The following is a 13783-nucleotide window of genomic DNA, read 5'->3' as shown; positions in this document are numbered from 1 at the left end:
AGTATTGTGTTGAAATGGAAAGACCTTTTTGAGTCTGGAAAGACTTAGGTTCCAGGTAAATCCCTGGATTTTTTAAAAAAATAAGCCCCAGTGTCTTTATCTGTACAATTATAACATAGGCTTTCCTTCCACTTAGGACATACCAAGTTTGAGGTCTGCCTGGGATACATGAGACTCTGGCTCACAAAATAGGTTATACTGTAATTGTATCTCTCTCTCTCTCTCTTTTCTACATTTGTCTAGTGTGTGTGCATGTGCACTCACACTCTGACATGCATTTAAGAATTCAATAGACATTAGCTCTTATTTATTTTTAAAATGTCTTTCTCCTGCTCCTCCGAAAGATATGATTAAATTACTGGGGCGATCTTTGCCACTTCACTTCTGTTACTGGTTGCCATAGCTTTTCCTCTCCTCATCCCTCTTCACCTTCTGCTTCCTCACTCCTCCTACTGCAGTCTCCTCTTGCCACAGGAGCCCTCAGATCTCCACATCTCCTCTAGCTTAGCGTTAACATTAAGCAAGTCTGGACTGCCTGGACCAATGATTTCCTTTGCGCATAGTGCCAAGTGCCTGCTTTGCTTCTCCATCACCCTCAAGTATGAGACTTGAGATTGACATGGAGTGGCTGAATCACAGTGTGAGGTCCAACCTAAATAGCTTCTAGAAAGGGAGGAAAGAAATTTAACCATCATTTATTTTTAGGTTAAAACAATAGTGAGAATATCTCCCTTGAAAGCATGCAGGTGCTTCAGGGTTGAACTGAGACAATTCAACAATGATAATATTTCATATCTGGGCAGCATTTTCTTATCAAGGAGAAAATAATTAGTGAGAAAGTTATCTAAATAATATCTCATATGGATTAAAACCTTTAGACTATTAAGGAAACATCATACTAATCATTTTATTCTTTGGTTGTACTTCCCTTTTGGTTTTTAAGACCATGCAGATGACCAAAAACAATCACCCCCTTTTTTTCCTTTTGGTTTTTCGAGACAGAGTTTCTCTATGTAACATCCCTGGCTTTCCTGGAACTCGCTTTGTAGACTAGGCTGGCCTCGAACTCATAGAGATCCGCCTGTCTCTGCCTCCAGAGTGCTGGGATTAAAGTTGCACACCATCACACCTGGCAATGATCACCTTTTTTAACTGTCACAGCCAGTTGAGGTCTGGTCCTAAGGGGTCACTTGGACTTGAGAAGAACCTCTAGCTCTTCTAGCCTCCATTTTACTAGTGGTTCCACTGATGTGAGGATAAGTCAAAGGCCTTGCTTGACTCTGGCTTCTCTTGGAAGCAGGGAGGAAAGTTTTCCTCTGTATTAAACCTCATCTTTGTAGACTGGACACTGGTTAGAGCTCACTGGAGGTCTCCATGGTGTCCTTGAACAAGAGAACAGGCGATTCCTCACAGTTACAGAACATTTTGAGAGATGCCCCACAGTCTCCTGGGCCTAGTTGACCTTGGAGGTCAAGGGAGAAGATATTCTCCCTTTTTAATTCCCCTGACCACATTAGTACAGATGTTAAGTATAGTTACTGAACACCCAGAAGGCCAGGTACTTTTAACTGCTGTGTAATATCAGATAGAGCTTGGATTAAATCAACTTTTTTTTTTTTTGAGACAGGTTTTCTCTGTGTAGTTTTGGTGCCTGTCCTGGAACTCACTCTGTAGACCAGGCTGGCTTCGAATCACGGAGATCCACTTGGCTCTGCCTCCTGAGTTTGGGATTAAAAGCGTGTGCCATAAATCAACTTTTTCTTTTTTTTTTTTTTTTAAGCTTTGGCTGTCCTGGAACTCACTTTGTAGACCAGGCTGGCCTGGAACTCAGAGATCCACCTGCCTCTGCCTCCCAAGAGCTGGGATTAAAGGCATGGACCACCACTCCGGGCTCTAAATTTTTGTTCTTTGATGCAGTAATTGTACTTGTTACTGAGAGTAGATCAATAACTCCACTGATTTAAGCAGAGGTTTGACATCAATGTATTGAACGTTGACCTCTTACACACTTTATGTAACTTGTTCAGAACTTTGTGGTGGTGCACGCCTTTAATCCCAGCACTGGGGAGGCAGAGGCAGATGATCTCTAAGTTCGAGGCCAGCCTGATCTACAGAGTGAGTTCCAGGAAAGCCAGAGCTATACAGAGAAACTCTGTCTCAAAAAAGTTTTTTTTTCCTAGTTTTCTTTTCCATTCTGAAAACATTCAAGCATCATCTTCTGTGACATAAAAACATTAACAAACCAACAATCAAGCCTACCTGATGTCATGTCAGCTCTAGCTTGGAAGATAGTGCTGTGTAATACCACTTTAATAAAAGAAAATTGAATCCAAACTGCATACATGATAAATGACTATTGCCTGTGTTCAGGCTGTTAACCTAGGGGGCTTGGTTAGTTCCCAGGTAAATCTTACAGAAAACACAGGCAGTCTTTATAACTATATAGCATGGTCTACCATAACTGTTTTTGGTTTTAAGTGAGTCTAAGTAGTAGATAGAGCTGTATATTACAAGATAAATAATAGTCACAACAAACTTAGGCTGTTTTAGTCTCTTTTCTTCTTCGGGGCCAACACGACTCAGGAAAGGAAGCCTAGGAGGACACTTTAAGACAAACATGCATGAGTCTGACGTGGAAGGGCCATATTTCATCTCTGGAGCTAGCTTTTCCATGAGCTCAAACAGCACATGGCAGTTTAATGTAAATATGAAAGGCATTTGCCTCTATCAAAGTGAATTCAGTAGTTTACACTGGGCAGAATTCTCACTTTTGAGTCCAGTGACCACTAGCCTGACCCGGAGCACCTGGCCTTCCTTTAACTAGTATAGCTTGTCCAGATGAGTTCTGTGATCTCCTGGGCTGTGCTTTGGGAACAGGGATCGAAAAGAAACAGAAAACGTTTTCCCTTTTGAGACGGGAATGCTTATTCTGTGCCATTGTATATTGGAAGCATGTGACTTGCTTTTGTTTCACAGGAGCTCACAGTTAAGAGATTACTTTGAGGGTTGGGGATTTAGCTCAGTGGTAGAGCACTTGCCTAGCAAGCACAAGGCCCTGGGTTCGATCCTCAGCTTAAAAAAAGAAAGAGAGAGAGAGAGAAGAGAGAGAGAGAGAGAGACAGATATTTGAGTCTCAGAAGGCTTTGGATTTTATATTGTGTTGGGACTCTGAAAGTCTGTGGCAAGTTTTGAAGCTGAACTCAATGTACTCTGCACTATAAGATGGCCTTGAGCCTATGGGGACAAGAACTGGAGGAAGGGTTATAGCTTAAAAGTGATATGTTTAGGTGTCAAGTTGACAAGAAATGGACTTGTAATGGTTAATATTGTTTGCTAACAGGATCTAAGATCACTGAAGAGACAAGACTGTGCACATGCCTGGTAAAGTTAGCTATGTGAGAAGACCCACACTAGATGTGAGTGGTACCATGTCATGGGCTTGGGTCCCAGGTTGAACAAAATGGAGATGGTGAGATGAGCACCAGCATGCACTACCCTCTGCTTCCTGTTCCTGCCGCTAGTTCTTCTCTCAGCTGTGCTACGCTGCATCTCCTGTGAGCCAGAATGAAGCTGCTCGTCTGGAAGCTGCTCTTGTCCTCTATCTCGTCACGACAATGGTGAAGGTAATTAATACAAATCTACTAACTAGGCATGGTGGCACACACCTTTAATTCCAGCACTTAGGGAGCAAAGAGCAGGTGAATCTCTGTAAGTTTCAGGCCACCCTGATCTCCATAGCAAGTTATAGGACAGTCAGGGCTACAAGAAGAGATCCTGTCTCACTGAAACATACACGCCTGTTCTGATTTCACTTTTAGTGTAGCAGTCAATAAGTTATATGAGATAGTCAACATTTTATTATGAAACCCAGACACTGGGTTTAATGATCAACTGTAAGTTAATTAGTATGTTCTAAATGAATTAAGGTAGATTAGGTTAGCTTATGTTATTTGGTGAATGAGTTATTTAAAAAACACTTGACAGTATTTTCAATTTACAATCAGTCCATTGTAATGCAATCCTGTCATAAGTCAAGGGACATCTATATTTGACTAAGGTAGAATTTCCTGTTTGGAGAAAAAGGCACATACGTGATGCTGAGGGAATTAGCTGAACTTTTGAGGAGGAAAAGAAAGTTATCACTGGGAGATAGAGAGATGGCTGCTCTTTCAGAGGACCTGGGTTCAATTCCCAGTGCCCACATGGCTGCTCACAATTGTCTGTGATTCCCTCACAGACATACATTCAGGCAAAATACCAATGTATATAAAATTAAAAAGTAATTTTAAAAAGTTATCATTATGCTCTGTATTTTATAAAACTAAATTTCAAATAAATTGCAATAAACACAAAAAAACGATAACAGCATGAGAAAAGATGTTGAGCACATGTTTGTCATCGTAGGGTAGAAAAGACATTTTAAAACAAAGGCTTTCTGGGTATGTATGATACAGGAATGGACCACCCATGCTCAAGGAAGGTAGTGTTATTAGAGAGCGAGCAGGTGTCTGCTCTTCTTCCCCAGTTCATTTCCCTCCTAGCTGTAATTTTGGAGCTGGGATAACTGTTTGGATCCTGAATGACCTTGGGAATGGAGGTCACAAAAAGTGGGCCAGTGAAATAGTGTCTTTGACAGGATAGAGGGCCATTCCAGCTGTGGATCACCTATCCTGGAACTCTGTGTTTTTTGTTTGTTTTTGTTTTCAGTTCTAGGGATTGGACCCGGGACCTTGTGCATACTTAACAAATATTCTAGCACTGAGCTACATCCCTAGCACATCACTGAATTTATATGTGAGAATTGAAACTCTCTTTTGTTTAGGTTATGAGTATATGTTTCACTGAAGCTGAAACTAGTCATGATTCACCAGCCCAGACTCAAATGAAGGATAACTGGTGTAAGCCACTGGCTTCAACTCTGACTTTTAGAGGCATCCAGGGAGCTCTAAAGAAACAAACAAGCCAGGTGGTAGTGGTGAACGGCTTTAATCCCAGCACTTGGGAGGCAGAGCCAGATGGATCTCTGTGAGTTCGAGGCCAGCCTGGTCTACAGAGCAAGATCCAGGACAGGCACCAAAACTACACAGGTTTTTGGGGTTTTTTGTCTCAAAAAACAACAACAACAACAAAAACAAAACAAAACAAAACAAAAAAACAAAAACAAACAAAACCAAAAACAAAAAAGAAAGAAACAAACAAACAAAAAAAACAAAAGCCTACAATGGCTTGGTTCTACCACAAACCCACTCTCAACTACAGAATCCTATCGTCTGGAAAGCGTGGACACGCCTAGGTTAAGAATTTTAAAACGCCTTCTAATGTGCAGCCAAAATGTGAATTGATTTAAGCTAATCTGGATGAACATCTTTCCCTCGTTAGCTTTCTTTTTTCTTTTCTTTTCTTTTTTTTTTCTTTTTTTTCTTTTTTTTTTTTTTTGGTTTTTGAGACACAGGGTTTCTCTGTGTAGCTTTCCTGGAACTCACTTGGTAGCCCAGGCTGGCCTCGAACTCTCAGAGATCCGACTGGCTCTGCCTCCCGAGTGCTGGGATTAAAGGCATGCGCCACCACCACCTGCTCATTAGCTTTATTTAAAGGGAGAATATTAATAGGTCTGATTCTGGCCTAAAAGACCCAAGAAATTTGATGAGAATGTTTCAGAGAAAACTTTGGTATTTTCTTTGTGCTACTTATGGTGTGTGTGTGTGTGTGTGTGTGTGTGTGTGTGTGTGTGTGTGTGTGTGAAGGTATGCACATGCTATGGCATGTATGAAGGTCAGTAGACAATTCCCCAGAGTTGGTTCTCACCTTCTGCTTTGTTTTGAGGCAGGGATCTCTTGTGGCTTCTGCTGCATACTCCAGGTTAAGTGTTCCACAAGCTTTCAGATATTCTCCTGCCTGTGTCCTTTCTCAGAAGTCCAGGGATTACAGATGTGTGCTAATGCCTTATGTGGGTTCCAAGGACCTGAACTCAGGTCGCTAAGCTTGCACAGAAAACATTTTTACCCATTGAGCCATCACCATAGTCCCAAGCCTTGACATTTCAGATAAGAAAGAATATAAAGGACTGGGATGGTCTTTTATCCATTTTCTAACTGTGAATGCAAAAATGATGTCCAGATCATCAGCTGCTAATACGTTGACTATGAAACAGGATGAAAACATCACACAACCCACTGGAGCTCAGAGAGGAGATGACAGAGCACCTGGATCATTACTAAGCAGCTAAATCGGTGTCAGTAATTCTATTTTCAGAAGTAATGGGAGAGAAACTAATAGCCATCATGATTAATGAGTTTTCTGTTTAATACGTCAGAACACATTCATAAGTGAAATACACATATGGATCTACAACCAAACTATCATGAATACACCATTTCATCTGAAATACATACATGGCTAGAAGTGCTTTGTGGGATGGCTGTAACCTTCATCATGTGTACAAAGGAAAATGTACAGTGATATACACAGCAATGTTGCTGATAACAGCCCAAATCAGAGTTCATACTAAGTATTTTCCTATTTAAGAAAAGATTAATTTAGTACATTTGCATTATAGCATACTATACAGTAGAGCAAAAGAATGTTTTTTTGTAGGGCATGGTGGTGCACACCTTTAATCCCAAGCAGATCTCGGAGTTAGAGGCCAGCATGGTCTACAGAGTCAGTTCCAGGACAGCCAGGGCTACACAAATATTGTCTCAAAACAAACAAACAAACAAACAAAAAGGAGGAGATCCTCCTGAAGACGGCACTTTTAAATGAACCCAAATGTTTGATTTCTTGATGAAGTCACCTACAACTAAATAATTTCCATGGTCACTAGGCTCAACAGTATTGCTCATAAGTCTGTCTTTTCTCTCAGGTTTAGAAGTTGCACCAACCCTACTTCTCATTACCCACTATGTGTGCCTCCTCTCTTCACATGAGTCCACTCTCTTGATTTTCAGCCATGGTGCGCATTCTTACCTGCACAGCATCACAGCTGCCATGCTGAGATCCTTTTGGCCAGTGGATCTGTTCAGTCCCTCAACTCCTTCAGATGCTGGTCATTAACTGATGACCACTCCCTCCTTCTCTGAGAGCTGTCGTTGGCCTATGTTATGGTGGGGGCAAAGCAGGCTAGGAAGCTTTTCCTCAAATCAGAATGATCTTGAGACACTATTCACATTTCAGAGCTCTCCAGGGAGTGAGATTGGGGAAAAGCCCAGCTGAGGCCGCATCCTGCAGCACTCCTTCTCCTGCCCCTTTTTCTATTGATACATTTCTCCTGAGAACACCCCTCCAGTCAGTCACTTTAACAACCCCTCTTCATCCTTCCCCCTTTGATTCTGGGGAAGCAAAGACACCACTTTTGCTTATAACCCACTTTACTATAGACTGAGTATAGTCACTTCTGTAAAATCCAGTTTATCCTACAATCACAGGAGTTCTACTTCTTCCAAAAACTTCCCAGACTCCATCTTCAAGGAATTGCTATCATTATATTACTCCTTTGATTGCTCATAGTTATAGGAGGAAAAGAACGAACAAGTCTTAATAGAGAAGAAATTTTGAACCCTTGGTGTGTTCAGGACTTTGGAAGAACATTGAAACTCATGGATCATGTCTTAGAGAAGGTTTTTTAAACAGATAAAGTAATTCAGATAAAAAAGAAAACTCATTATGTTGGTATATGATAATAAGAAAACTAGCCGGGTGGTGGTGGCGCATACTTTTAATCCCAGCACTCGGGAGGCAGAGCCAGGCAGATCCCTGTGAGTTTGGGGCCAGCCTGGTCTAAAGAGCGAGATCGAGGACAGGCACCAAAACTACACAGAGAAACTCTGTCTCAAAAGAAAAAAAAAAAAAAAAAAAAAAAAAAAAAAAAAAAAAAAAAAAAAAAAAAGAAGAAACAGAAAGAGAGAGAGAGAGAGAGGAAATCAACATGGAGTTGATGAGATGGTTCACTGGGTAAAGGTGCCTGCTGCCAAGCCTTATGACTTGAGATCAACCCTTGAAATCTACATGGTGACAGGAGAGTACCAACTTTCTGAGTGGGCCTGTTCTTTGACCTCCACAAGTGCCCTGTGGTGCCCCCCCACCACCACGAAGAAAATAAATAAAAAGCTAATTTGCAATAGTTGCATATATATTGCTTTTCAATTCATTGAATAACATGATCTAACATTGGGTCAATAATATCAAAGTAGATATGAGATAAAATATATATAGTTCTGTTTTTTGAGACAGGGTGTCTCAGGTTTTCTCTGCCTGTCCTGGAACTCGCTTTGTAGACAAGGCTGGCCTTGAACTCACAGAGATCCACCTGCCTCTGCCTCCTGAGTGCTGGGATAAAAGGCGTGCGCCACCACCGCCCAGCTGAGAATAAATGATATTTTAAGATATACATCAGAAGTGAAATGTGTCGTACAAATACTTGTATTAGTGACCAAGTTCAAGCCTGTAACAACTGTTTTTTTTTTTTTTTTTGTTTTTCGAGACAGGGTTTCTCTGTGCAGCTTTGCGCCTTTCCTGAACTCACTTGGTACCAGGCTGGCTCGACTCACAGAGATCCACCTGCCTCTGCCTCCCGAGTGCTGGGATTAAAGGCGTGCGCCACCACCGCCCGGCTTGTAACAACTGTTTAAAGAGTAAGATCCTGTAGTTAAAAACAAACAAACAAACAAAAAACCCCAAACGCAGAGACTTGATAAATACCCGGTAACTGGATTAAAGGAGAAAACAAACACATCTCCCACAACATAAAGAAACATTCACAGTCTCCCTAGGATTATTGTTAAACTCACGTCCTCGTTGGATAAATAGCCACACATTCTTTAAAATTGTTTTGAAGTTTCAAAAGAAACTAAATCTGACGACTGAAAACAATGCAAACAGACAAACTGGCTGTGTGCCCCGTGACCCTACATTACTAAACAGAAGGACAAAAGGTAAATGAATCGGTAGACCCTGCCGTTTGGCACCGGAGAAAGAACCACCAAGCTCGCCGGGACCGACAGGAAGTCCAGCTCCCGCCGTCGCGCTGGCTTCCGGCGTCACTTCCGCGCGACTCCCTCCGCAGAAGATGGCCGCGCTGAGCAATGTCCGCTGGCTGACCCGAGTGAGGCCCGGGACGTGTTGGGCTGAGGGTGGGCGGGAGAGCAGAGGGTTTGTCTGGAGTTTCCAAAAGAGGGCAAGGTCAGCGCGGTGTAAGGGGTCTGGGTGTCCCGGATCTGACCTTGTGTCTGTCGCAGGCGGTGGTCGCCGCTCGGACCCCTGGGGCATGGAGAGGTCTGGGAACCTCCGCTACGGCTCACGCCGCTTCACAGAGCCAGGTACGCTCGAGTTCGGCTTCGCTCTCGCCCATCCTGGTCGCGCCCCTGGGTTTCCCTTCCCTACCTGTCTCCTTCTGACTCCTGCTTCTGCCCTTGCTCCATCTCTGCTGGCCTCACTCACAGGCAGAAGATGTGAAGGTTCAGGGTGCCTTTCCTGTGACCATGTTGCCGGGAGACGGCGTAGGGCCAGAGCTCATGCATGCGGTCAAGGAAGTGTTCAAGGTCAGTAGCCTGTGGCGGGGGAGGGATGGTCGAGCTGCCTGCAGAAATGGACGGGTTGAGTTGGAAAGGTCAGACCTGACCCGGTCCTGTGCTCGGACTGATCCCTGAAGGCTGCTGCTGTCCCCGTGGAATTCAAGGAACACCGCCTGAGCGAGGTGCAGAATATGGCTTCTGAGCAGAAGTTGGAGGAGCTGCTGAGTTCCATGAAGGAGAACAAAGTTGCCATCATTGGTTTGTATGCCACTCTGTCATTTAAAGTCAAATGAACAGTGTTCTTAAGTCATTCTCTCTGCTTCCTAGACTGCCCTCTACTGATACTTGGGAGTTTGTTTCTTCGCAGTGGGAAACCAGGAGTTAGGGAGGTCAGCGAAGGTGCAAGGGTTTTTGGTGTCTGCCGAGGCTGTTGACACCATGGCCAGACCCTATTAGCTGTGTTGGCGGTTCCTGTTCCAACCGTTCTATTCCTTCTACTGTGCTGTTTGTTCCCCTTATTGGATTCTTTTGGCTTCTAGATTTGCCCCTACAGGCCATTTTTCAAATCTATTTTCTTGGATAGCCTAACTACCAGGGCCAGCTTTTGCAGAGGAAAGGTCGGTTCTTTATAATCCAGCCTCTGGCTTTCCTGTTTTCTTTTCCACAACGTGTTCTCTGTTTTGCTCACAATTAGCTGTGCTAGTTGTCATGTATACATCCTGCCTTGACTTATGCTCTTCCCTGTACCCAAAAATGTTGTCTTCTCTGATGTCACCTATCAGAATCCTCACTCATTCGTGGTATTTGTTTTCTATGGTTGCCATTGGATACTACAAGTTTGTGGGTAGCTGAAAATAATGTTAAGTGCTCTCTCAGTTCTGGAGGCTACAGTCCCTCTGCAGGCTTAGAACGAGACTCCTTCTTTTCCTGGTGGTCTTTGGTTTATAAACACAATTCTATTTTTATGATCCCTTTTATCTCTTTGATTTACCATTGGATTTAGGGGCCACTCTAATCCAGGACAATTTTATCTCAAGACTCTTAGTGTTTTTCCAAATAAGATCACATTTACAGCCCCCCCCCCACTACCCCAATAAGGTCATATTCGTGGTTTCTTGGCATAAGGGCATGGGCCTGTCATTTTGGGGGTCACTGTTGAGTGCACCAGGGAACTGACTGCAGCACCAGCTTTCCTGTACCATTCCTGTTATATCAGAGGGTTCCTCCTCTGTGCTCCTGTGCTTAGTGTTAAGATCATTTCTTCTTATTTGTCTTCCCCAGTGTATTGTGTGCTTCTGAGGGCAGGACTTGTGTGGCTTTGATAGCCACCCCTATTGCCTTACATTTAGTCCATTTCAGGAAGCAGTAGCTGAGAGAATACAAGGTCAGTAGACACAGGAACATAAGGAAAACCATTGGTCCCCTAGCATTGCTTTTCAGTTGTTAGTAAACCCAGGTTCTTTGAAAACAAATAGCTCTTAGGTCATTTGGAAATTTCAACATAAAGTGACTAAAATTAAAGCATTACACTCAGTTTTCCTCATTTTAACTACATTATTCATTCTCCTTTGCCTCTTGCTAGGGGCAATAACGGGTGTGAGGGATTTGGGAGTGGGAGATGGGAGACTGGGTTGTATGGAGTCAGTGGGAGAGTGGACCCTGGTCTCTACTTGACCTTTGTCCAACCCTACTTCTCCCATACTTTGTTTCCACAGGAAAGATCCATACCCCCATGGAGTATAAGGGCGAATTAGCTTCCTATGACATGCAGCTGAGGTAGGTGGATGGGTGGGCTCGGGTCAAAGGAGCTGGGCACCTGGCACAGAACTGATGGCTGTCTGTCTTCAGGCGTAAGTTGGACTTGTTTGCCAACGTAGTCCATGTGAAGTCACTTCCTGGGTACGTGACTCGGCATAACAATCTAGACCTGGTAATCATTCGAGAACAAACAGAAGGGGAATACAGCTCCCTGGAACATGAGGTAAGGTCCAGAAACTGGGGAGGGCAAGGAGAGAGGCAGGCGAGAGGTAGAGGCCTCCCTGCCTTCTTTCCAAGTGTTATCAGTCACTCCTCTGTCACCTAGAGCGCAAAGGGTGTCATCGAGTGCCTGAAGATTGTCACTCGAACCAAGTCTCAGAGGATTGCAAAGTTTGCATTTGACTATGCCACCAAGAAAGGGCGGAACAAAGTCACAGCTGTCCATAAGGCCAACATCATGTGAGACATGGCATTTTTTATGGGCTGGGTTCCTGGAGATGTACCCGTTGAACTCTCTCCACTGATTTTTGTTTCTCTGATCCATGAACAGGAAACTTGGGGATGGGTTGTTCTTGCAGTGCTGTAGGGAAGTTGCTGAACTGTACCCCAAAATCAAATTTGAGACAATGATTATAGACAATTGCTGCATGCAGGTGAGGCCCTTTGTGAGTTCCTAGAGGGAGGGCAGGGAGTGGACTTCTCTTTTTGTTGGAACTCTTTTCTTCATTCTTACAATCTCACCCCTAGCTGGTGCAGAATCCTTACCAGTTTGATGTGCTTGTGATGCCCAATCTGTATGGGAACATTATTGACAATCTGGCTGCTGGCCTTGTTGGGGGAGCTGGTGTGGTCCCTGGTGAGAGCTACAGTGCAGAGTATGCAGTTTTTGAGACGGTAAGCAAGATTATTTTTCCCTTGGGTATGGTGGTTTATATCTTTAATCCCAGTACTCGGAGGCAGAGGCAGGTGGATCCCTGTGAGTTCAAGGCCAGCCTGGTCTATATAGTTCCAGGATAGCCAGAGCTACATAGTGAGACCCCCATCTCAAAAACCCAAACCAAAAAAGAAAAAAAAATTACTTTCTCTTAGTTATCTGTACCCATCTGTCTCTGACCTCAGGTAGGTCTGCTGTATTCTCCTCCTATCCCAGTGCACTTGTAAATGACCATGGCTGCCTCCTCTCTCACTCCCTACACTACACCTCTTCTCAGTTGCTTTGGCCTGCCCTCCTCCTGTGCCATGCCTTTTTGCAGACTTTCCTCTCTGCATGTGCCCATCTCCTTCCAGTGATTCTGGCTTGCCTTTTTCCACAGGGCGCTCGGCACCCTTTTGCCCAGGCAGTGGGCAGGAATATAGCCAATCCCACAGCCATGCTGCTGTCAGCTTCTAACATGCTGCGGCATCTCAAGTAGGTTACGGGAAGCCGAAGTGGAGGGTGGGTGTCGGAAGGGGAAGCCGGAGTGGGAAAATATGGGGGTGGTGGTGGTGGTGTGGTTGGATTCTCAGTTTCTCCTGTCTGTGTTGACAGTCTTGAGTATCACTCCAACATGATTGCAGATGCAGTGAAGAAGGTGATCAAAGTTGGCAAGGTGAGTTCAGAAAGGTTTCAAGGGCTCAGCACCATTCGCTGTGGAAGTTGAGAGGGGCATTTTCCCTCCAGGTTTCCACAATACCTGTGATCTCGGGGTTGTTATTCATCTCCTTTCCCTTGGCTGTTTCATCCTCTTGGTCTTCTTCACCTTAGTTCCATCTGCTGTTCCTTTTCCTGCACCCTCCATTGCGCCTTTCTTGGGCCATCTGAATGCAGACCTTTGCAGCTTTGTCTGGGGGTAGAGATAGCAAGCAGGATTAGGTGCCTGTCTTTCCTCCCACCTGGTCTCTTTTCCTGCAAGGTAACCTCATCTTTGATTTGCATCTTCCCATCCCTCTGCCTGTTCATCTTTCTGTACTGCCTTGGCTGCTCAAGGGTAAGCAGGTCCTTGATCTTCCACCTGTTCACCTCCTTTCATTCTGTCTTGTTTTTCTTGGTCTCCATCTCATCACATTGCCCTTTCTCCTTCTTCATGGGCTCTTTTTTCTTCCCCACGGCTATTGCTGGTGGTGGCTGTAGGTGCGGACTCGAGACATGGGCGGCTACAGCACCACAACTGACTTCATCCAATCTGTCATCGGCCATCTGCACCCCCATGGGGGCTAGAGCCCTTACTCCCTCCAACTTCAAAAGGACCATGCTACCTACATGTTACAGTGGACCAGGGAAGAAAACATCAGACAGTAGACCATAATTGCTTTTCTGGCAGAGGCTAGGTTGTCCTGGGGGCGGCATTAGGGGTACTTGGACAGGGTGGGTGTTTGGGACTAGGTCCAGACCACAGGATGATGACAACTTTTTCCTACAGGTTCGAACCTCAGATATGGGTGGTTATGCCACTTGTCATGACTTCACTGAAGCTGTCATTGCTGCCCTGTCATAAATCCTCCACATGTAAAATAGTCAATAAACAAACAAGTACACA

The 13783-nt window shown here is 44.3% G+C and overlaps 1 protein-coding gene across 2 annotated transcripts; it reads left to right on the top strand.

Moving 5' to 3' along the window:
• Positions 1–8992: 8992 nt before the first annotated feature.
• Positions 8993–13783, top strand: Idh3b (isocitrate dehydrogenase (NAD(+)) 3 non-catalytic subunit beta). 2 transcript variants are annotated; one of them, XM_028878556.2, is made up of 12 exons: positions 8993–9100; positions 9234–9314; positions 9438–9536; positions 9647–9767; positions 11225–11285; positions 11358–11490; positions 11593–11726; positions 11818–11920; positions 12015–12161; positions 12581–12675; positions 12796–12856; positions 13667–13783. In XM_028878556.2, exons 1-12 carry the CDS (start codon positions 9065–9067, stop codon positions 13739–13741), a joined length of 1146 nt encoding a protein of 381 aa, XP_028734389.1. In that variant the 5' UTR covers positions 8993–9064; the 3' UTR covers positions 13742–13783. The 2 variants fall into 2 exon arrangements, with proteins under 2 accessions (XP_028734389.1, XP_028734387.1); XM_028878554.2 differs by having other exon boundaries at positions 13378–13781.

This window comes from Peromyscus leucopus, chromosome 4 (genome assembly GCF_004664715.2).
Source record: "Peromyscus leucopus breed LL Stock chromosome 4, UCI_PerLeu_2.1, whole genome shotgun sequence".
Classification (NCBI taxonomy): Eukaryota; Metazoa; Chordata; class Mammalia; order Rodentia; family Cricetidae; genus Peromyscus; species Peromyscus leucopus.
Note: the sequence above shows the minus strand (reverse complement) of the source record. Positions and strands in the feature narration are given on the sequence as shown.

Excerpts from the sequence above, each read along its gene's own strand:
- Idh3b (XM_028878554.2), top strand. The coding sequence starts at position 9,065 with ATGGCCGCGCTGAGCAATGTCCGCTGGCTGACCCGA. Across the intron at positions 9,537-9,646 it reads CGGTCAAGGAAGTGTTCAAG|GCTGCTGCTGTCCCCGTGGA; the intron begins GTCAGTAGCCTG and ends TGATCCCTGAAG. Across the intron at positions 12,676-12,795 it reads AACATGCTGCGGCATCTCAA|TCTTGAGTATCACTCCAACA; the intron begins GTAGGTTACGGG and ends CTGTGTTGACAG.